Source organism: Scyliorhinus torazame, chromosome 6 (assembly GCF_047496885.1).
Source record: "Scyliorhinus torazame isolate Kashiwa2021f chromosome 6, sScyTor2.1, whole genome shotgun sequence".
In the NCBI taxonomy this organism is placed as follows: domain Eukaryota; kingdom Metazoa; phylum Chordata; class Chondrichthyes; order Carcharhiniformes; family Scyliorhinidae; genus Scyliorhinus; species Scyliorhinus torazame.
In genome coordinates, this window is record NC_092712.1 from 293,585,972 (window position 1) to 293,607,929 (window position 21,958).

General features: G+C 45.3%; 1 protein-coding gene across 4 annotated transcripts in view; it reads left to right on the forward strand.

The window, feature by feature from the left end:
• Positions 1-21,958, forward strand: part of zdhhc11 (zDHHC palmitoyltransferase 11) — a 210,534-nt gene that overhangs the window by 110,833 nt on the left and 77,743 nt on the right. For 3 of the 4 annotated variants that reach the window (XM_072509864.1, XM_072509867.1, XM_072509863.1), the window contains exon 2: positions 9,796-10,017. In XM_072509864.1, coding sequence (XP_072365965.1) covers positions 9,796-10,017 — 222 coding nt within the window. Of the gene's footprint in view, positions 1-7,228; positions 7,336-9,795; positions 10,018-21,958 lie in introns of all 4 variants that reach the window. The other variant, XM_072509866.1, reaches the window with a different exon arrangement.

Genomic DNA, 21,958 nt, shown 5'->3' on the forward strand with positions numbered 1-21,958 from the left:
GGATTGCTGCTGCGGTTTATTTTAACATTGGTGTGCTCTGCCTAACGTGGCAACAAACCTGGATATGGACTCTTCTGTTACAATGAAATCACACAAACTCGTGACAGTGACAAACTTCCTGGGGGTGATCTCTCACCACACCAAAAACAATCCACCCCTGTCTTGGGTTGGCGACCCATTCTTTCCCTGGTTCTCTGACTTTGATCCAGTCCTGAGGACCCTATCTGGTTCTCTACTTCTGCCCATTGATTTTGCCGCACGTCTCGCAGCCATACCGCCCCACAACTGATTCACTTCCCCTTCCGGCACGCTTTGGATCTCGGATGTGCTTTTTCGATGCATTTCGTCGCCTGAGCTCTCTTGATCGCTTTGTCTAACGTGATTTTAGTTTCAGCCAGGATTCTTTTTTGGATGCTGAGGTTGTTGATCCTGCAAACTCAGGCGGTCACATAGTATATCGCTGAGCGCTGCTTCGAACCCACAATGCTCGGCCATTTGGCAGTGCCTGGCTACCAAGACAGAGATTGACTCTTGTAGGTCCCGAACAGCAGAGTTGAATTTTGACCGCTGCAAGATGATCGAGGGCATGGGGTTAAAATGTTCCTGCCCAATGTGACTAACTGGTCGAAGGTTTTTGAGTCGGGAGCCTCCGGGATGTAATATTTTGTATCAGGTTGTAGGGTTGAGGCCCACAAACTGGTCAAAAATATTACCTTCTGCTTGTATTCCCCTGCTATCTCATTCACTGCAAAGAAATGGCCGGCCGTTCGTGTTACTGGCTCCAGTCTTCAGCCTCCTGGTCGAATTATTCTAACTTTCCAATCATTGGTATCTTCCCTTTTGGGTGCTACTGTCGGAGGTTCCCACTTCTCATCTGCCTTTGAAGATTTAACCCTGCCCGCTTTGAAGAATAACAATCGAGCCGTTTACCTTGTAGCCAATGTAGTGGCTTGAGACAATACACTGGAGACTTCCAGTAACAACTAAAAGGGATTTATTAACAGTCAGAAAAGGCAACTATATAGAGGCACAGAGCAACACTGGATAGGTGCTGATTCTCCAGCTCCGGGACCCACACTGCCCAGGTCCCTGCTCCCAGGGCACCGCCCTTTCTCTTTATTGGCCGTGTTTTGCGTGGTCCCACCCGATTGGTCCCGAGCTGGTTGCATGGTCCACAAAGCCCACCCCCTTAAAGGGGTCTCGCTACCATGGGCACGATTCCCCTGAAAAATGCGTGTCATTTCGGACTGGAACTGCGGGGTGATTCCCACCGGGCCGATGGTTGCGATCTATATCGTAATTCACCCACTTTTAGTGTGTTTCTTTTAATAAATATTCTTTATTAGTTGATCACAAAATTACTGGACTATTCCACCTTGGTTTGCATATGTTTTCCCACAGTATACCAAATTGAAAATATACATCCCTAAGAACCGATGTTCCAAGTTACCCTTCTGGGTTTTGGGCTAACCTCTCATTTAACATCAGCAGGGATCTTAACAGGAGCTCGGAGCATATTCGAACTTGCCACCTGGGAATGACAGAACAAATTGTACATTGAATCCAAGAACTTCGGTTACAATCAGTTTTCTCTCATGGTTCAGTGAATCCTTTCAAAATTTATTCTAAAGTAATTATCGAGGTACTAAATCTTCATTATTCAACTGTTGAGTAATATATCTAAGAGTAGCCACATTTGATAATGTCACCATTGGTGACCATGTGACCTTTATAAACTGCGGTAGTATCTGCCGCGGTGAGCAGGTAGTGAAGCAAGTGTGTTGAATCACAATACAAGCACCTTAAATGATCAAGTTGGGATGTGCGTGTTCAGTGATCTGTGCTGTAAAATATTATACCTGGACATTCCTCACCATGTTCTCTCTAATTGAGGAAGTCTGCTGTGACACAGTCCTGTTCTTGATGAAGCAATCCCGTCTCTGGGAGGAAGTTGAAACAGTCGTTTATAAATAGATGCACAGATTATTAAAACAATGAAGTGATGCTACTCCTCCACAAATCATTGGTCAGACCACATTTGGAATATTGTGTTCAGTTCTGGGCATCGTATTTAAGGAAGGCTGTTAAAGCCCTAGAGAGAGTGGAGAGGAGATTTACTTGAATTATACCATGAATGGGGAATTTTAGATACAAGGAAAGATGAGAGGGCAGCACGGTGGTGTAGTGGTTAGCACTGCTACTTCACGGTGCCGACCCAGGTCGCAGTCTGTGTGGAGTTTGCACATCCTCCCCGTGTCTGCGAGGGTCCCACAACCCAAAATTATGTTCAGGCTTGGTGGATTGGCCATGATAAATTGCCCCTTAATTGAAAAAAGAGAATTGGGTACTCTAAATTTATAAAAAATTAAAATAAAAAAAACCAAGAAAAGATGAGAGAATGTGAGCTTGTACTCCTTAGAGCAGAGAAGATTAAGAGGTGACCTTATTGAGGTGTTCAAAATTATGAACAATTTTGACAGGTCAAAGAAAGATATTCTGTTTCCACTAGTTGGTAAGTCACTGACTAGGGTGTCACAATTTCAAGATGGTCAGCAAGAGAGCTAGGAGTAAGATGAGGAGAAATCTCTATACTCAGAGTTGTTGGGATTTGGAATGTGCTGCCTGGGAGAGTGATGGAGGCGGATTCCATGGGATGTTTCAAAAGAGAGTTGGATATATATTTGAAAGTGACAAATTTAGAGGGCTGGGAAATGGGACTAGCTAGGTAGCTCTTTCGGGAGCTGGTGCAGACACGATGGGCCAAATGGCGTCCTTCTGTGCTGTAAAACTTTATGATTCTATGAAGTGAAAAGATTGATCGGTCAGCTGAGGGCCAAAATTAGCAATAGTTTTGGAAAGATCTAACCCTAAACCGTCTCTCCAGTTTGGTCAAGGAGAAGTCTCTGATTATTTTCCCCCACATGTTGCTTGTTGCAAGTTTCAAGCAAATCATCTTTTACGCGGTCCTGGAGATTCCCGGATATTCCAGAAGGGTTGGCAGATTGACTAACTGGTGGAAGATTTTTGAGTCGGGAGCATCCAGGGATGCAAAATTGCTTAGTCCTCCGGACATCAGTACGTTGGAAATCTAGTGGTGAGTTGGCTCGGGCAAATTGAAGTCAAACCTGATGTGTTATCTGAGTTGGTTTAACATTGACTGCAACTGGATGCAGTGAGACTAGAAACAGGCTTCCGACACAGGAGATGGTCCAACACTGTTTTATTGAACCTGCTGGTTGCTGTACATAATCTGCTGTGGATTGACACTAATGTGTCTAATGACAGAGTTAATAAGGCATTTATCGGTCCTGTGGTGTGACTTGGGGCAGTGGGTAAACCAATGGGTGACCAAAGTTTTACTTCCTGATAGATACTCTTGAGTTTGAATCATGGCTCGATACAGCAGCAACTACATATTCATGGAGGTAGTGTGATGAACGGTTACTGCCTTATCATCATGTAAGGTGGTGTCCCCTTCAAGACCGGGCTTGGAACCCTGGGGACTCCGCCTCTGGCTCCGCCCATCTGTGAGCCGTATATAAAGGGCTGCCTCATGGGCTGTGCAGCAGTCAGTACATGTCTCAGCTCTAGCATAGTTCTTAGTCTAATAAAGCCTTCTTTACCGTTTACACTCTAAGCGTCGTTATTGGGGGTACCTCGGGTAGGAACAAGAGAGAGCATTTCACCAATGTGGAACAATTCTCCTGCACATTTGTCTCAGTCCTGATAAGCCAAAAAGCAGTTCCCAATTTCTTTTTTTTTTAAATGTATTTTATTCCAAACATGTGTAAAAATCAGCAGCATATACAAAAATACATTCCACAAACTCACAGTCCACAGTTGTACAATTTTTACCCCCTCCCCATGAACAGTTCCTCAAACAGCATCATGAGCAACCCCTACTGTGTCTCGAAGCCCTCCGCTGACCCCCTCAACTCAAATTTAATCTTTTCCAACCAGAGAAAATCGTACAAGTCCCCCAGCCAGACCGTCAAGTGCAGCAAATTATCTGACCCACAATTTATAAATAATTAAATAATCTTCATTATTGTCACAAGTAGACTTACATTATCACTGCAATGAAGTTACTGTGAAAAGCCCCTAGTTGTCACACACCGGCGCCTGTTTGGGTACACAGAGAGACAATTCAGAATGTCCAATTCACCTAACAACACGCCTTTCCTTGTGGGAGGAATCCGGAGCACCCGGAGGAAACTCACGCAGACAGCAGGAGAACGTGCAGACTCCTCAGTGTCCCAAGCCAGGAATCGAACCTGGGACCCTGGAGCTGTGAAGCAACAGTGCTAACTGCTGTGCTACCGTGCCGCCCATAGCAAGATCGTTCGCTGGGCAATCAGAGAGGCGATGGCCACATCAGCAGCCCTCTTCCCCTCCGGCTGCTCCGGCACTTCTGATACCCCAAAGATCGCCACCATTGGGTCGGGCCTGACCTCCACCCCCACAATCTTAGATAATGACCCACACGCAGCTGCCCACTATCTTTCCAGTTTCTCCCAACCCCAGAACATATGTGCATGATTCGCTGGCCCCTGCCCACACTTCTTGCACTCATCGACCGTCCCCTGGAAGAACCCACTCATCCTCGCCCGGGTAAATGTACCCTGTGTGCCACCTTGAACTGAATCAAGCTCATCCTTGTGCAGGAGGAGGTGGTGCACAGGGTACATATGACCCGGGCGAGTGGGTTCTTCCAGGAGTGGCCGATGAATGCAAGAAGTCTGGGCAGCGGTGGTAGAGGTGGGAACCCTCACAACATTTGAGAAGTATTTAAATAAGCATTTGAAATGCCACAGCACACAAGGCTATGGGTCAAGTTCTGGAAAATGGAATTAGAGTAGATAGGTGCTTGATGGCCCGTGTAAATGCTGTAGAACTCTATGACTCTTTACTCCAACGTAAGACTCCATTGAATCTGCCCTGGAAGTCCAGCTTTGGCAAGCAGAGCTCACAGCCTGTAAGGGTGAGATAATGTTTTACTAAATTCCAGGCCAGCCAGTGCTGAGAGCCCCCTTTCCATCCATTCAGTCAGAAGCATTGTTTGAAAAACGTTGTCGCAATCCCACTCCCTGACTCCGTGTTTCAACACGTGTCTCCTGAATTCAGCAAAGAAATAACTTAATTTCGTCCAGGTACCTCGCAAACTTCCGATTTCCTGAACACCAGGCCTGTGATTGTTTTCTACACGTCCTGACTCTCCATGCCATACCACTGATTAAATTAAGTCAGCTGCCAGCCGACCCACTCAGTCATTGAAGACTCCCTCCTTCAGGCAGAAGCGTATCGCCGCCATTTTGGATTGCCTGCCAAAAAGTGGGAAGATCCATTCTTCGGCAGTGAACAGCGATGTCATTGGATTGGATTTTGTTTATTGTCACGTGTGCCGAGGTACAGTGAAAAGTATTTTTCTGCGAGCAGCTCAACAGATCATTAAGTACATGAAAGAAAAGGAAATTTAAAAAAACACATAATAGGGCAACACAGGATACACAATGTAACTACATAAGCATCAGGTGAAGCATACAGGGGTGTAGTGTTAATGAGGTCAGTCTATAAGAGGGTCGTTTAGAAGTCTGGTAACAGCGGGGAAGAAGCTGTTTTTGAGTCTGTTCATGCTTGTTCTCAGACTTTTGTATCTCCTGCCCGATGGAAGAAGTGGAAGCTTATCTTGGAAGCTTATAAATCTTATTTATGTCCACACTTTTATAAAACCTTCAAAATGGACCGCAATTCCGTACTTCCAGATCCACTGTGATTCACCCATGGCCCAGTCCAGTCACAGAATTTGCGCCTTTGGAGGAAAAGATTTTTAAGATATAGCATCTCTGCAGGTCTTAAATGAAAATCAGAAGCAGAACATGTCAATATACCTGTTTGCTCAATTGAGCCAATTGCAGATGACATCACTGCACGGCAAGCTATTGATGAACCATCTTGCAAATTTGATAACGCTTAAAATGATTCAACAATTATTTCAACCTGAGATCCAATAAAATATGGGGAGAACCAATTTTAATAAGAGAGTCCAACTGCCTGAGGAACCTGTCGATTCCTAAATAAACAATCACTACAGGATGGCAGAAGGATGTAAATATGGCAATTTAAAGTCTGAACTCATTAAAAACAGAATTGTGTGGGTGTAGAAGATTATTCACTCTCTGTGACCTTCTACAAGCTAAAGATGATCTTACCCCCGACAAGAAAATCCAGCTAGTTAGACTGCCTGAGCTGCGGGAACAACACAGGACCATCCTAAGGGAAGAGAGTATTTACTTGAGCAGAAACCAACCCTATGTCCACAATTTCGGGTCACAGACACGGGGGGATCATGCAAGTCAGGGAAAGCAACCCCTGAACCACCCAGCAGAGTGACCTTGCCAGCGCTGCGATGCGAAGCGCCCGCAACAGGAAAGATCAGTGTCCTGCGAGCACTGCCCAGAGTACTGCCCAATGTTACACTGCAACCAACACAGATACTTTGATAAACTGTGGAAGTCAAAACCCCAACACGGCATAGATAGCCGCCAAAAGGTAATCCATGAGGTCAGGGCCGCAAACTCAGAAGACACTCAGCCTTTCCTCTTCGGTGAGATCAAAGAATGCCGTTCTTAATTTGGAATGGCTGTGAATTTTGGCACTTGCCCACATGTTATTCGGGTGAGCTCGGGGGTGGATGTGAAGGTGGTGGGGTGGGCATCTGCCCTACTTAATGGGACAGCCCCCCTAATGCTCGCCAATGAAAACACAAGCCTGGGTGGGAGTGTGTAAAATGCAGTCCCATGTTTTCTATATTACAACAGTGATTACACTAAGTTAAGAAAATTGAGCCAGCTTTAGCTATAAAGCACTTTCGGGCATCGTGACGTCATGATAAACGCATGCAGACACACATTTTAAAACCCATCACTTTGGCCAAGATTGTGATCGCCTGCCTTAAGATCTCTGTAGTTTGGTTTCACTTGAGCATAGGAAATTATAAGATGTTTTGTTTTATTATTATTTAATGCTGAAATATTCAATTGACTTGTTTCTGCATGCATGTTACTACAAGTTTGTGCTTTGATGGATTGGGGGGGAGGGAGTTTTGAATGTTGGTGTCCATGGCTCCAAGAATTCTTAATCACGATCTGCCCCAAGGATCTGCTACTCTCGATGCAATCAGTGTTTAATAAATTACATTCTCTGATGGTTTTTCTTTATAACTCCTCAGGTCAGTAACTTGATTCCTCTGACTCGTGTTTACCTTCTTGTTTTTGGCCACACTACCTCACTTATATTGGAACAACAAAGCAGCAGGGTCCTGTGACTGCTGACAGAGTGAGTAGCTGTCATGATCTAGGCTAGGTAATGTCAACTTTAACAACCTCTCTGTGAGTTGGGAGGAAAACAAAGTGGTTATCAACAAGTCGAGAGTCATCAGGGTTAGAAGGAAATGTCCTGTGAATCAAAAATGGTGCCAGCAATGCTCAGTGTGAAAGGAAATTCAGTGGAGAAGGCGGTGCTTAGTTTCAATGCAAGTTGTAGTCAGGCACCTGCTATTATTTTGGAGATGGTCTGATTTGCATCCGACAAATTCTAACCATAGTTAATTATAATGACTCTGTAGGATCATAAAATCCTATAGTGCAGAAGGAGGCCGTTCGGCCCATCGAGTCTGCAGTGACCTCCCGAAAGAGCACCCCACCTAGCAAAACGCCGCGGGGTGTGTGGAAAGTTTTTCCCAAAATCTATTTTCACCTCCGTAATGTCTGTCCCGGCCTCAGCTGATCTGCTGTTGAAACCCTCATGTGCTTTTGTTGCATCCAGAATTGTTTCTTAGCCCTGGCTGGCCTCTCACATCCCATCCTTGGAAATTTGAGGCCATCCAAAATTCTGCTACCTGTGTCCGTACATGCACTCGGCTCCATTCGCTCATCCTCCTGTGCTTCACAAGAGCATCATATTATTATTATAGAGCAAGATTTGACGCTGAATAACAAAAATAAAGATTTTGGCCAGGATTCCGAAGATAATGCCCCTACTCTTCTTTGTCTCGTGTCATCTGAGTCTTTACTTCCAGAGAAGGCGATTCCCTCTGATATCGGAATTTTCATCCGGGCGCCATTGTTTGAACTAAAAGCTGACAAGCAGAGTATGGTACTGTTACTAGGTTAAGTGAATGGGCAAAGATCTGGCAAATGGGGTAAAATGTAGGACTATGTGAAATGGTCCCTTTTGGCAGGAAGAATAAAGAAAAAGCATGTTATCGAAATGGTGAGAGATTGCAGAGCTCTGAGATTCAGAGGGATCAGGGGCTGTTTAGCACAGGGCTAAATCGCTGGCTTTGAAAACAGACCAAGGCAGGCCAGCAGCACGGTTCAATTCCTGTGACAGCCTCCCTGAACAGGTGCCGGAATGTGGCGACTAGGGGCTTTTCACAGTAACTTTATTGAAGCCTACTTGTGACAATAAGCGATTTTCATTTTAATTTTCATCTATGTGTCCCGAATGCGTGAATCACAAAAGACAAGTATGCAGGCCCAGCAATGTACTTAGGGAAGCTAATAGAATGTTATCATTTATTGCGAGGGGAATTGAACATAAAAGTAATGAAGTTATGCTTCAGTTGAACTGGACACTGGGTGGGAGACCACATCTGGAGGCTGTGTACAGTATTGGTCCCTTCACTAAAGGAAAAATGTAAATGTATTTTAAGTAGTTTAGAGGAGGTTTACTCGATTAATACCAAGAATAGGCCGGATGTCTTATGAGGCAAGTTTGGATAGGTTATGCTTGTAGTCACTGGAGCTTGATAGAGTAAAAGGCGACATAGTTTAAATCTTAAGATCCTTGGGGGTTATTGACACGGTGGATGTGGGAGAATCTCGAACTATGGGAGTCATTGTTTACAAATAAGGAGTCATTCATTTAAGACAGAAATGAGAATTTTTCTAATTTCACAGGGTCATGAATCTTTGGAACTCTCTTCCTGAAAAGGTGTGGAAGCAGAGGGCGGGATTCTTTGGCCGCGCCCCCCCGGCGACTGGAAATTCCCGCCCGAGGCCAACAGACCGTGACATGGTCGCCGTCCTGTCCATGGTGATCTCGCGCCGGGCGTGGCTGAAGAATCCAGCCCAGAGTCTTTGAATATTTTTAAGGCAGAGCTTAATAGATTCTTGATTAACAAGGGGGTGAGAAGGTTATCAAGGGTAGGCAAGAATGAAATGATGAGGTCACAACCAGATCAGCCATGATCTCATTGAATGTTGGAGCAGGCTCGAAAGGCCAAGTGGTCTGCTCCTGCTTCTAATTCATATATTTATATGTTTGTACGTACTTGACCAACAATTCAGAGAATGTTCGGTCAAATCTCACAATGGCAATTTGGTTTGGAAATATAAGGAAATATATATTTTTTTTAAACTTATTGGTAAAAGTAACCAAGGTGCTGTTTGTCATAAAACACAAATGGTTCACTTGGGGACTGGTCTTCCCTGTACGTGACCCCAGCCCCACAGAAATGTGGTCCCCACAATGAAGTGGCCTATTCTGTTGTATGACACCAATACAAAGTGTACCCAGGTAAACTGCAGCAGGTCAAGAAGAAGGCCCACACCACCACCAGTTTATAGGGAAATTAGAGAGGGGCAGTAAACGCTGGGCCTTGACACCCACTTCCCAACAATGAATAGAAACTGAATTTGTAAGAAACAAAGGATTTTGCACACTGGAAGAAAATGGGGAGGAGTGGGGTGGGGGCAAGTACTAATTTGATCTCATTTTCTTCTTATCCTGCAGATGAATTGTTTTGACCGAAGACTACGAAAAACTGGACCTGAACGGGAGGGCAGCAGAAACGATCTAGTTGCTTCTCCAACACGTTCAAGAGTCAATGGCTGGACTTTACCTCTACATTCCTTCCAGTTAATTGCCTTTGTGCTTTATTTCTACCTGGCCGTTGTCGCCTTTGGGATTTACATACCAATGTTGCCATATTCTTGGAAATATGCTGGTTATGCTGTATCCTTCACAAAATCTAACCTGGGTCAACTCATGTTAAATAGCAAGAAGTTGCTGTGTGCTGCGTGATGCGTATGTTTATTGGACTGGGACATGAAATTAATTTGATGATTTTTCTCGCTGTCAAATAATTAGAGGATATATAACAAGCAACTAAATTAAGTTATATAACAACAGTAAATGCTCGATAAACTCAGCAAGTCCGGCATCACCTGTGAAGAGAGAGTTTTTAAAATATATATTTTTATTCCAAACGAAGGAAAACAAAATACACACGATCTCTCCAAAAATTATCACAATCCACACAGTTTGACATACATTTCCCCCCCCCCCCCCCCCCCCCCAGCTGGTGACAAACAAGTCCTCAAATAGGGACAGGAACATCCTTCATCTTGCAAAGAACCCCTCCTCCGATCCTCTGAGAGCAAACATAATTTTTTCCAATTTGAGAAACTCCGCCACATCCCCCAACCAGGCCGACACCCTTTGGTGGCTCCACCGACCTGCACCCCGGTAGAATTCACCGCTGGGCAATCAGAGTGGCGAAGGCCACATCATTGCCCGCCCCCCTAGTAGCTCCAACAGTACGAAAATTGCCACTGGCTGACACGGTGCCATCTTCACCCCCACCATCTCCGACAGTGCTACAGAAATGGGATTCCAGAAACCCACTAACCTCAGACAAGACAAACAATTTGTGGACTTGATTCGCCGGTCCCCCTCCACATCTCTCACACTTGTCCTCTACCTCTGGGAAGAACCCGCTCATAAGGGTCCGCGTCATATGAGCCCTATGCACCACTTTAAACTGTACCAGGCTCATTTTAGCACAAGATGGATGTCTCATTCACCCGGTGCATAATTTCACTCCAAACCACCTCCTCCCACATTCCATTCCCAGCTCTTCCTCCCACTTTCACTTTATCTCCTCAATTGACGCCTTCTGAGTGTTCAGCAACCGCCCATAAATGTCCCACAATCCTCCCATCTGCCAAGTCATCCCTCCTCTAAACCATGCTCCTTAGTAAAGTCATTCGCCTCCTCAGGCATCTTGAAATATTGTTCCTGGCCTCTAAAAGTTACCCAAAGTTTGGCCAGTAGAGCACCCCAAACTGGACCTTGTGTTGAAAGAGCACCGCGTTGGCATGGTTAAAACCCGCCCACAGTTTGGCCGGGTCAGCCCCAATGCCTTGACATATTCGGATCTGCTGCCCCTCCCAACTGCAGTCTTGCGTCATCCTCACCCATCTCAGAATCTACTCCTTCTCCTGGAATTTATGCATTTGAACTATCAATGCATTTGAACAAGCTTTTTCCAAGAGTGGGGGTGTCAATTACAAGGGGTCACGATTTCAAGGTGAGAGGGGGAAAGTTTAAGGGAGATGTGCATGGAAAGTTTTTTACGCAGAGGGTGGTGGGTGCCTGGAACGCTTTGCCAGCGGAGGTGGTAGAGGCGGGCACAATAGCATCATTCAAGATGCATCTAGACAGATATATGAACGGGCGGGGAACAGAGGGAAGTAGATCCTTGGAAAATAGGCAACAGATTTAGATAAAGAATCTGGATCGGCGCTGGCTGGGAGAGCTGAAGGGCCTGTTCCTGTGCTGTAATTTTCTTTGTTCTTTATCACCGCCAGAGCGGCTCCTCAGCTCTCGGCCTCTACCTTAGCGATCGGTGTGCCCGGTCCACCTCCGGGGCCCTCTCGCAGACCCCCTCAACCACCAGCTTTGCAAACCTCTTTGAAAAATAGGCATTGGCTCTTGCTCCCTCCACCCCCTCCGGCAGACCCATGATTCGTAAATTCTGCCGCTCGCACACCAGGCCAATCTGACTTATTGTCCTTGCAATAATGCTGGCCCACATCCCAAGAGCCAAACAAAAAAGAATCCCACAAAGCTGAACCTATCCACTAATAGAACACTATTTCCCGTGTGCTAGTACAAATAGGACATCTTGTGGCCTGTACTAGCAAACCACTTTGTTGTACTTTTTAAAAGCTCTTTCATAGGATGTGAGCGGCACTGACAAAGCCAGCATTTTCAGACACTCCATAATGGCCCTTGAGTGGGTGGTGGTGAGCGGCAACCTATGTGGTGTAGGTACACCCACAGTACTGTTAGCAAGGGAATTCCAAAAATTTGATCCATTGACAGTGAAAGAACAGTGATATCTTTCCAAGTCAGGACAGTGTGTGCATTGGATGGGAACTTGCGGCTGGCAGTGTCTGTTCAAATTGAATCCAATTCATTCTCTCCACAAGAGAGACATACCAGATCCAGGCATTACACCTGACCTCACACTCATCTTAGCCAAAAGGCCGAGAAGCGATTGCAGTGCCTTTTCCATATGGCATACATTGTTGCCACTGTACGGCAGTGGCGGAGGGAGTGAACGTTTAAATTGGGGAAGGGGTGTCAATCAAGCAGGCTGCTTTGTCCTGAATGATGAGGAGCATATTGAGTGTTGTTGGAACCGTTGAGGAAAAAACTGGGAAATAACAACATGAATTTCAACTGGCCTACTTGTGACACTAATAAAGGTTATTATTATTCGGCATTCCTGAAAAATCTCAGCCCAATTGAACTTGATTTCTTTAAGCCAATCAAAGGCTTGCTCCTTCACCCATTACTATTGTCACTGGAGCTGGGTAGACTCTTGTCCATAGCTTACAGGTACCATTGTGGTGACTTTTATTTTTATTGCTTCTCATGTATAAGTCTTCAACTTGGCAGAAGTGCTCTTCAAGTTCAATGGTTGGATTCCCTCTCTTAGGTACTGAAATGTATACTCGCCCCCTTCCCTGTGTCCACCTCCATCCTCAGAGGCCTCCCATTTACCCAAAGCGTAATAGGGTCTGTCTTGCCTGTTGTTCGATTGAACAGAAAATGAATACCACAATCATGGTTGCTAAGCTCTTCCATATTGTATACTTGTAACATCCTTGTTGATCAATTAATTGGCAATCTTGACTTAGCTCTGCATGGCTTTGTCAAATGTCCTCTTTTGTGACAATAAAAACACTCAGCATCCTAAAATGACATGATGCAGGAGTGTGGTTATCTTTACATTGGGAACATTCCCCTTTAAGCATTACTGACTGATGACCTTTTGGTTTTGTTGCTGGCTGAAATTGTTTCCCACTTTGTGGTTGCTTCAGCAGTTTTGGTGCCACAGTATGGCTGTGAAAGGCCTCCAACTCGTTGCACTTTGTAAGTCATTAACTTTAAAAAAGAATTCAGTCAGACCATTTGTCTCCTGCCCTGGTGATCGGTGTCATTTTGTATGCTCTGCAGTTCTTGTACTCCTTTTTCAGTACTTTCCATGGCCAGCGCTATCTCCATTGCTCATTTAATATTTATATCAACCTCTGCAAGCAATCTGCATTGAACAGGGCCATTGTAGTATCGTTGTTCATGCCAGACTAACCTATCCCTTAACATATCGATTAGGGTGGCTCCAAAATCACACTACTCCAATAATCGCTTCAGTTTAGCGATGTAAGCCGCAGTCGATCTGCCTCGGGCTCTTACCCTCAAGTTAAATTTGCATCACTGGACTATGTTTGATTGTCAAGGTTGCAATTGAGCCTTCACTAAATCCACAAGCTCACTAAATGATGAGCTGGGCGTGCTTGGGAGCTGTAAGACTGCGAATAAGGTCTGAGTTCCATAAACACCTTAGGAGAATTGCTTTGTGTTTGCCTCCTCCCCTATTTCATTTGCTTGGAAGTAATACCCAAGGGACTCGACGTATTGTGTCCAGTCCTCCATGGAGGAGTCAAATGGGTCTATTCATCCAAAGAGAGCATTCTGATAAGTATGTTTTCTTTAGACTTCAATTAAAACAGGATATTCAAAGGTGTTGGACCAGAGGCATTGGCAGGATAATTTATCCTCATCGCCAGATGTAAAAATGCACTTTCACAAACTTCATTAATTAACACACAGAGGATTTATTAATAAGAATTGTACAGCAGCCACATGGCTGAGCTCGCTCCCAAAATGCCACTGCCTAGGAATCTTTCTCACCGTGGGGTGATTCTGCACTCTGGCCCGATTGGTTGTACAGGCCAGGTGACCCTTACTCTGCTGTGTTGCCCATAAAGGGACAATCACTACAGCGACCAGCTGGCAATAGAGCCTGTAAGTAATTGTAGACCTCCGGCCTGTGATGTTGGCACATTGGCGGTCACTAGTTAGCATGAGAATTCCCATATCCTTAGAACCCTATACCCTGAATTTGGCATGAAAGGATTCATAGGTTATCTCGGTTTCTCAAAAGAGTTCAATTGAGTGGGTTATGAGCTTAGATACTGAGACATTGTCCAGATCCTCAAGCACAACCAGTCTCTAACCTACATTGCCTGTGGAAAGTACAATTTAAAATTAAAATAATGATTGTTAATCAGCCCCCTGGACACACACAAGGTTCTTCCAAAACTGCCTTGCTGTTAGAACCCAGTCTGAGTTACCCTTTCATGGTGAAAAAGGTTGTGTGGAAAGTTATTGATTTAATAGAAGATTGATGTCTTGCCATTAAGGTTAAACTAAATGTATGCCACTACACATCACTTATCTCAATTTCACTGACATAGCCAAAGATAAAAACACATACATGGCCAAGCTGTATGGCTAAGAAAGGCCTCCCAACTCGTTGCACTTTGTAAGTCATTAATTATATAAAAAGAAATTCAACCAGACCATTCGTAACCATTTCATAAAATTCTGCAACACAGGAGAGCATTTGGCCCTTGAGTCTATGCAAACTCTATGGAGAGCTATCCAATTAGTTCCTGTCCCATGCTCTTTTCTCCTTCAAAACACGTCCCATAGCCTTCTTTCTCTGCCTGTCAGATAAAATGAAAGTAAAACGAGCCTGGGAAAATGAAAGGGTCAATTCTCTGGTGAGGGGAATTCAGAACAAAGACTGGTGGGGTAGGGGGTGTGGTGTGGGGGGGGGGATGGGGACCATTTTGAAATGAGAGCTACGCCATTAGGAGTAAGCTTCCATGCAATAGGTAGTGGCAATCTGGAACGTTCTTTCTCCAAAATGCTGGGGACCAATAGAAGTTTTCAAAACTGAGATGGATAGATTTTCTATTAATTGAAGGTATCAATGGATATTTATTTAATGGTGTTCAGGTACAGGTCTGCCGTGACTTAATTAAATAGTGAAGTAGGGCCAATGGACTGAATGGGATGCTCCTGTTCCTATGTGACCCTCTGGGGCACAGAGCTAGGAATGATAAGAGTGACTGGGTGGAAAATGGTACTGATGCAGCAGGAGTTCTGAGGCTGGGGGAAAGGTAGATTGTCTGAAAGTGGCAGTCGTGGCTCTGGGTAGCACTTTCACTCTTTGTCAATGAGTCATGGGGTCATGTCCAGTGTTGGCTCTAATTTCTCTTTACTCTGTGAGGTGCATTTGTTGCACAGTGCCGTCCATTTAAGGTTACCGGGCACGCGCACATCTTAAAGGGGCCGCTGCTTATAATAATCTTTATAATAATCTTGATTGTCACAAGTAGGCTTACATTAACACTGCAATGAAGTTACTGTGAAAAGCCCCTAGTCGCCACATTCCGGCACCTGTTCGGTTACACGGAGGGAGAATTTAGAATGTCCAAATTACCTAACAGCACGGAAACCGGAGCACCCGGAGGAAACCCACGAGACAGAGGGAGAATGTGCAAACTCCACACAGACAGTGACCCAAGCCGGGAACCGAAGCCAGGACCCCGGCGCTGTGAAGCTACAGGGCTAACCACTGTTCTACCGTGATGTTTGTCCCCCACACAGTAAGTTCCAGATTGCCAAAAGGATTATGTTAAACCACATCACAGCCACTGAAGTGTTGTAATGGAGGCAATACAGCAGCCAATACAGCAGGGTCTAATACATAGAACATAGAAAATACAGCACAGAACAGGCCCTTCGGCCCACGATGTTGTGCCGAACCTTTGTCCTAGATTAATCATAGATTATCATTGAATTTACAGTGCAGAAGGAGGCCATTCGGCCCTTTGAGTCTGCACCAGCTCTTGGAACGAGCACCCTACCCAAACTCAACACCTCCACCCAACACCAAGGGCAATTTGGACATTAAGGGCACTTTATCATTGGCCAATTCACCTAACCCGCACATCTTTGGACTGTGGGAGGAAACCGGAGCACCCGGAGGAAACCCACGCAGACACGGGGAGGACGTGCAGACTCCGCACAGACAATGACCCAAGCCGGAATCGAACCTGGGACCATGGATCTGTGAAGCAATTGTGCTATCCACAATGCTACCGTGCTGCCCTTAAGAACAAATAAATCTACACTATATCATTTTCCCGTAATCCATGTACCTATCCAACAGCTGCTTGAAGGTCCCTAATGTTTCCGACTCAACTACTTCCACAGGCAGTGCATTCCATGCCCCCACTACTCTCTGGGTAAAGAACCTACCTCTGATATCCCTCCTATATCTTCCACCTTTCACCTTAAATTTATGTCCCCTTGTAATGGTGTGTTCCACCTGGGGAAAAAGTCTCTGACTGTCGACTCTATCTATTCCCCTGATCATCTTACAAACCTCTATCAAGTCGCCCCTCATCCTTCTCCGCTCTAATGAGAAAAGGCCTAGCACCCTCAACCTTTCCTCGTAAGACCTACTCTCCATTCCAGGCAACATCCTGGTAAATCTTCTTTGCACCTTTTCCAGAGCTTCCACATCCTTCCTAAAATGAGGCGACCAGAACTGTACACAGTACTCCAAATGTGGCCTTACCAAAGTTTTGTACAGCTGCATCATCACCTCACGGCTCTTAAATTCAATCCCTCTGTTAATGAACGCGAGCGCACCATAGGCCTTCTTCACAGCTCTATCCACTTGAGTGGCAACTTTCAAAGATGTATGAACATAGACCCCAAGGTCTCTCTGCTCCTCCACAATGCCAAGAACTCTACCGTTAACCCTGTATTCCGCATTCATATTTGTCCTTCCAAAATGGACAACCTCACACTTTTCAGGGTTAAACTCCATCTGCCACTTCTCAGCCCAGCTCTGCATCCTATCTATGTCTCTTTGCAGCCGACAACAGCCCTCCTTACTATCCACAACTCCACCAATCTTCGTATCGTCTGCAAATTTACTGACCCACCCTTCAACTCCCTCATCCAAGTCATTAATGAAAATCACAAACAGCAGAGGACCCAGAACTGATCCCTGCGGTACACCACTGGTAACTGGGATCCAGGCTGAATATTTGCCATCCACCACCACTCTCTGACTTCTATCGGTTAGCCAGTTCGTTATCCAACTGGCCAAATTTCCCACTATCCCATGCCTCCTTACTTTGTGCAGAAGCCTACCATGGGGAACTTTATCAAATGCCTTACTAAAATCCATGTACACTACATCCACTGCTTTACCTTCATCCACATGCTTGGTCACCTCCTCAAAGAATTCAATAAGATTTGTAAGGCAAGACCTACCCCTCACAAATCCGTGCTGACTATCCCTAATCAAGCAGTGTCTTTCCAGATGCTCAGAAATCCTATCCTTCAGTACCCTTTCCATTACTTTGCCTACCACCGAAGTAAGACTAACTGGCCTGTAATTCCCAGGGTTATCCCTAGTTCCTTTTTTGAACAGGGGCACGACATTCGCCACTCTCCAATCCCCTGGTACCACCCCTGTTGACAGTGAGGACGAAAAGATAATTGCCAACGGCTCTGCAATTTCATCTCTTGCTTCCCATAGAATCCTTGGATATATCCCGTCAGGCCCGGGGGACTTGTCTATCCTCAAGTTTTTCAAAATGCCCAACACATCTTCCTTCCTAACAAGTATTTCCTCGAGCTTACCAATCTGTTTCACACTGTCCTCTCCAACAATATCGCCCCTCTCATTTGTAAATACAGAAGAAAAGTACTCATTCAAGACCTCTCCTATCTCTTCAGACTCAATACACAATCTCCCGCTACTGTCCTTGATCGGACCTACCCTCGCTCTAGTCATTCTCATATTTCTCACATATGTGTAAAAGGCCTTGGGGTTTTCCTTGATCCTACCCGCCAAAGATTGTTCATGCCCTCTCTTAGCTCTCCTAATCCCTTTCTTCAGTTCCCTCCTGGCTATCTTGTATCCCTCCAATGCCCTGTCTGAACCTTGTTTCCTCAGCCTTACATAAGTCACCTTTTTCCTCTTAACAAGACATTCAACCTCTCTTGTCAACCATGGTTCCCTCACTCGACCATCTCTTCCCTGCCTGACAGGGACATACATATCAAGGACACGTAGCACCTGTTCCTTGAACAAGTTCCACATTTCACTTGTGTCCTTCCCTGCCAGCCTATGTTCCCAACTTATGCACTTCAATTCTTGTCTGACAACATCGTATTTACCCTTCCCCCAATTGTAAACCTTGCCCTGTTGCACGTACCTATCCCACTCCATTACTAAAGTGAAAGTCACAGAATTGTGGTCACTATCTCCAAAATGCTCCCCCACTAACAAATCTATCACTTGCCCTGGTTCATTACCCAGTACTAAATCCAATATTGCCCGTCCTCTGGTTGGACAATCTACATACTGTGTTAGAAAAGCTTCCTGGACACACTGCACAAACACCACCCCATCCAAACTATTTGATCTAAAGAGTTTCCACTCAATATTTGGGAAGTTAAAGTCGCCCATGACTACTACCCTATGACTTCTGCACCTTTCCAAAATCTGTTTCCCAATCTGTTCCTCCACATCTCTGCTACTATTGGGGGGCCTATAAAAAACTCCTAACAAGGTGACTGCTCCTTTCCTATTTCTGACTTCAACCCATACTACCTCAATAGGGTGATACTCCTCGAACTGCCTTTCTGCAGCTGTTATACTATCTCTAATTAATAATGCCACCCCCCCACCTCTTTTACCACCCTCCCTAATCTTATTGAAACATCAATAACCAGGGACCTCCAACAACCATTTCTGCCCCTCTTCTATCCAAGTTTCCGTGATGGCCACCACATCGTAGTCCCAAGTACCGATCCATGCCTTAAGTTCACCCACCTTATTCCTGATGCTTCTTGCGTTGAAGTATACACACTTCAACCCATCTCCGTGCCTGCAAATACTCTCCTTTGTCAGTGTTCCCTTCCCCACTGCCTCATTACATGCTTTGGCGTCCTGAATATCGGCTACCTTAGTTGCTGGACTACAAATCCGGTTCCCATTCCCCTGCCAAATTAGTTTAAACCCTCCCGAAGAGTACTAGCAAACCTCCCTCCCAGGATATTGGTGCCCCTCTGGTTCAGATGCAACCCGTCCTGCTTGTACAGGTCCCACCTTCCCCAGAATGCGCTCCAATTATCCAAATACCTGAAGCCCTCCCTCCTACACCATTCCTGCAGCCACGTGTTCAACTGCACTCTCTCCCTATTCCTAGCCTCGCTATCACGTGGCACCGGCAACAAACCAGAGATGACAACTCTGTCTGTCCTGGCTTTTAACTTCCAGCCTAACTCCCTAAACTTGTTTATTACCTCCACACCCCTTTTCCTACCTATGTCGTTGGTACCAATGTGCACCACGACTTCTGGCTGCTCCCCCTCCCCCTTAAGGATCCTGAAGACACGATCCGAGACATCCCTGGCCCTGGCACCCGGGAGGCAACATACCTTCCGGGAGTCTCGCTCACGACCACAGAATCTCCTATCTATTCCCCTAACCATTGAATCTCCTACAACTATTGCTTTTCTATTCTCCCCCCTTCCCTTCTGAGCCCCAGAGCCAGACTCAGTGCCAGAGACCTGGCCGCTAGGGCCTTCCCCCGGTAGGTCATCCCCCCCCAACAGCATCCAAAACGGTATACTTGTTTTGAAGGGGAATGGCCACGAGGGATCCCTGCACTGTCTGCCTGTTATTTTTTTTCCCCCTGACTGTAACCCAGCTATTCTTGTCCTGTACCTTGGGTGTGGTTACCTCCCTGTAACTCTTCTCAATCACCCCCTCTGCCTCCCGGATGATCCGAAGTTCATCCAGCTTCAGCTCCAGTTCCCTAACACGGTCTTTGAGGAGCTGAAGTTGGGTGCACTTCCCGCAGGTATAGTCAGCGGGGACACCGGTGGTATCCCTCACCACCCACATCCTACAGGAGGAGCATGTAACTGGCCTAGCCTCCATCCCCTCTTACCTTACAGAATATAGCTGCTGTGTGGACTAACTAGATCTCCGCCCTCCGACTCTGCTCCCAGTCAGCTACACTTCCTGTAAACTCCTGGCTCTCTTCGCACTCTTTGCGGAAATGTCGGAAACAAAATGAAAGGAGCACCTTACTCCCTCATCACCTAACTCTCTCGGTCACCAAACTCTCACTATCGCACTCAAAAAGCACCAAATTCAGCACTCAGTGAAAACAAAGTCTGCACTGTAGGGGATCACTTTTATACTGTGAATCTAGCCTCTGAAAACTGGCCTAATCCAATTAACTAATTAACAAGCTCCAGCTGCAAGTGCCTAGAAGTAGAAGCCTGTTTAAAGCTGATTGAAAATTCACCTTCTTCTAAACCAAACAGCAACTTTTAAGTTAATTAACTAAATAAAAGAAAGACTAAACTTTAGATAAAAATGAAGCCTTATACTCTCTCGGTCACCAAACTCTCACTATCGCACTCAAAAAGCACCAAATTCAGCACTCAGTGCAAATTGGTAATAGATTAATTAATCTGTTTTTAGTGCTTGTTTTTTTTTAAATTTAGAGTACTCAATTCATTTTTTCCAATTAAGGGGCAGTTTAGCATGACCAATCTACCTACCCTGCACATCTTTGGGTTGTGGGAGCGAAACACACACAAACACTGGGAAAATTTGCAAACTCCACACGGACAGTGGACCAGAGCCGGGATCGAACCTGGGACCTCAAGGCTGTGAGGCAGCAGTGCTAACCACAGCGCCTTTTAGTGCTTGTTTAAGGGATAAATGTTAGCCGGGACATCAGATATAACTGCACTGCTCATCTTTGAGATAATACCTTGAGACCTTTTATGCCCACTTAAAGAGGGTAAGTGGGGCCACAGTTTAATGGTGCCATCTGAAAGATAACAACTCCTTCAGTTCCAAATTGGGGTGTCAGTCAAAGCATGTGCTCCAATCCGTTGAGTGGGAGTTTGGCTCAGTGGTGAAAGTGTTACCACTAGCAACAGCTGATACTTGACATGTTGTTGTTAATGGGTTCCAGTAGACTAACCGACGAAGAGCTAAGGCATAAAACATAAAGGCACAATATACAACAGATCTGTCTTCTGGTTGAATAAATAGGCTTTTGGATCTCCATTGTCTTCCAGTGAAAATGTTTACTGTGGAGTTAATAATAGTGAGATTGAAGGAGAAAATCTTCATAGCAACCAGTGATATACAAAGTTTCAGATGCAGCAACCTCAACCACTCACCAAATACAAGGGATTTTACGCAAGAAGAAATGATTTGCGAGCCAAGTATCTAATTTCTGAACTTCTGTAAATCTTGCAACACAAACATAGTTTACCTCAGTGTATGAAAGTGCCACTGTTCTTTATCAGATGGCAACAAGGGGGTCACGGTAACCTTGGGGACCAATGGAAAATAAAGTGGTTAAAAGCAAATTACTGTGGATGCTGGAATCTGAAACAAAAACAGAAAATACTGGACGATCGCAGCAGGTCTGACGGCATATGTGGAGAGAGAAGGGAGCTAAGGTCGAGCCTGGGTGACTCTTTGTCAAAATAAAGTGGAGTTTTATTAAAGCTAGAATTTTTAGCACCTATCCTGACCTCAGGAGATCCCAAAACATTTCAAAGCACTTTTGAAGTGTAGTCACTATTGTACTATAGGCAGCGTTGGAGCCAATTTCCGCACTGTAAGGCCCCACAAACAACAATGTGATAAAGATCAGATCTGCTTTAGTGACGTTGATTGAGAGATAAA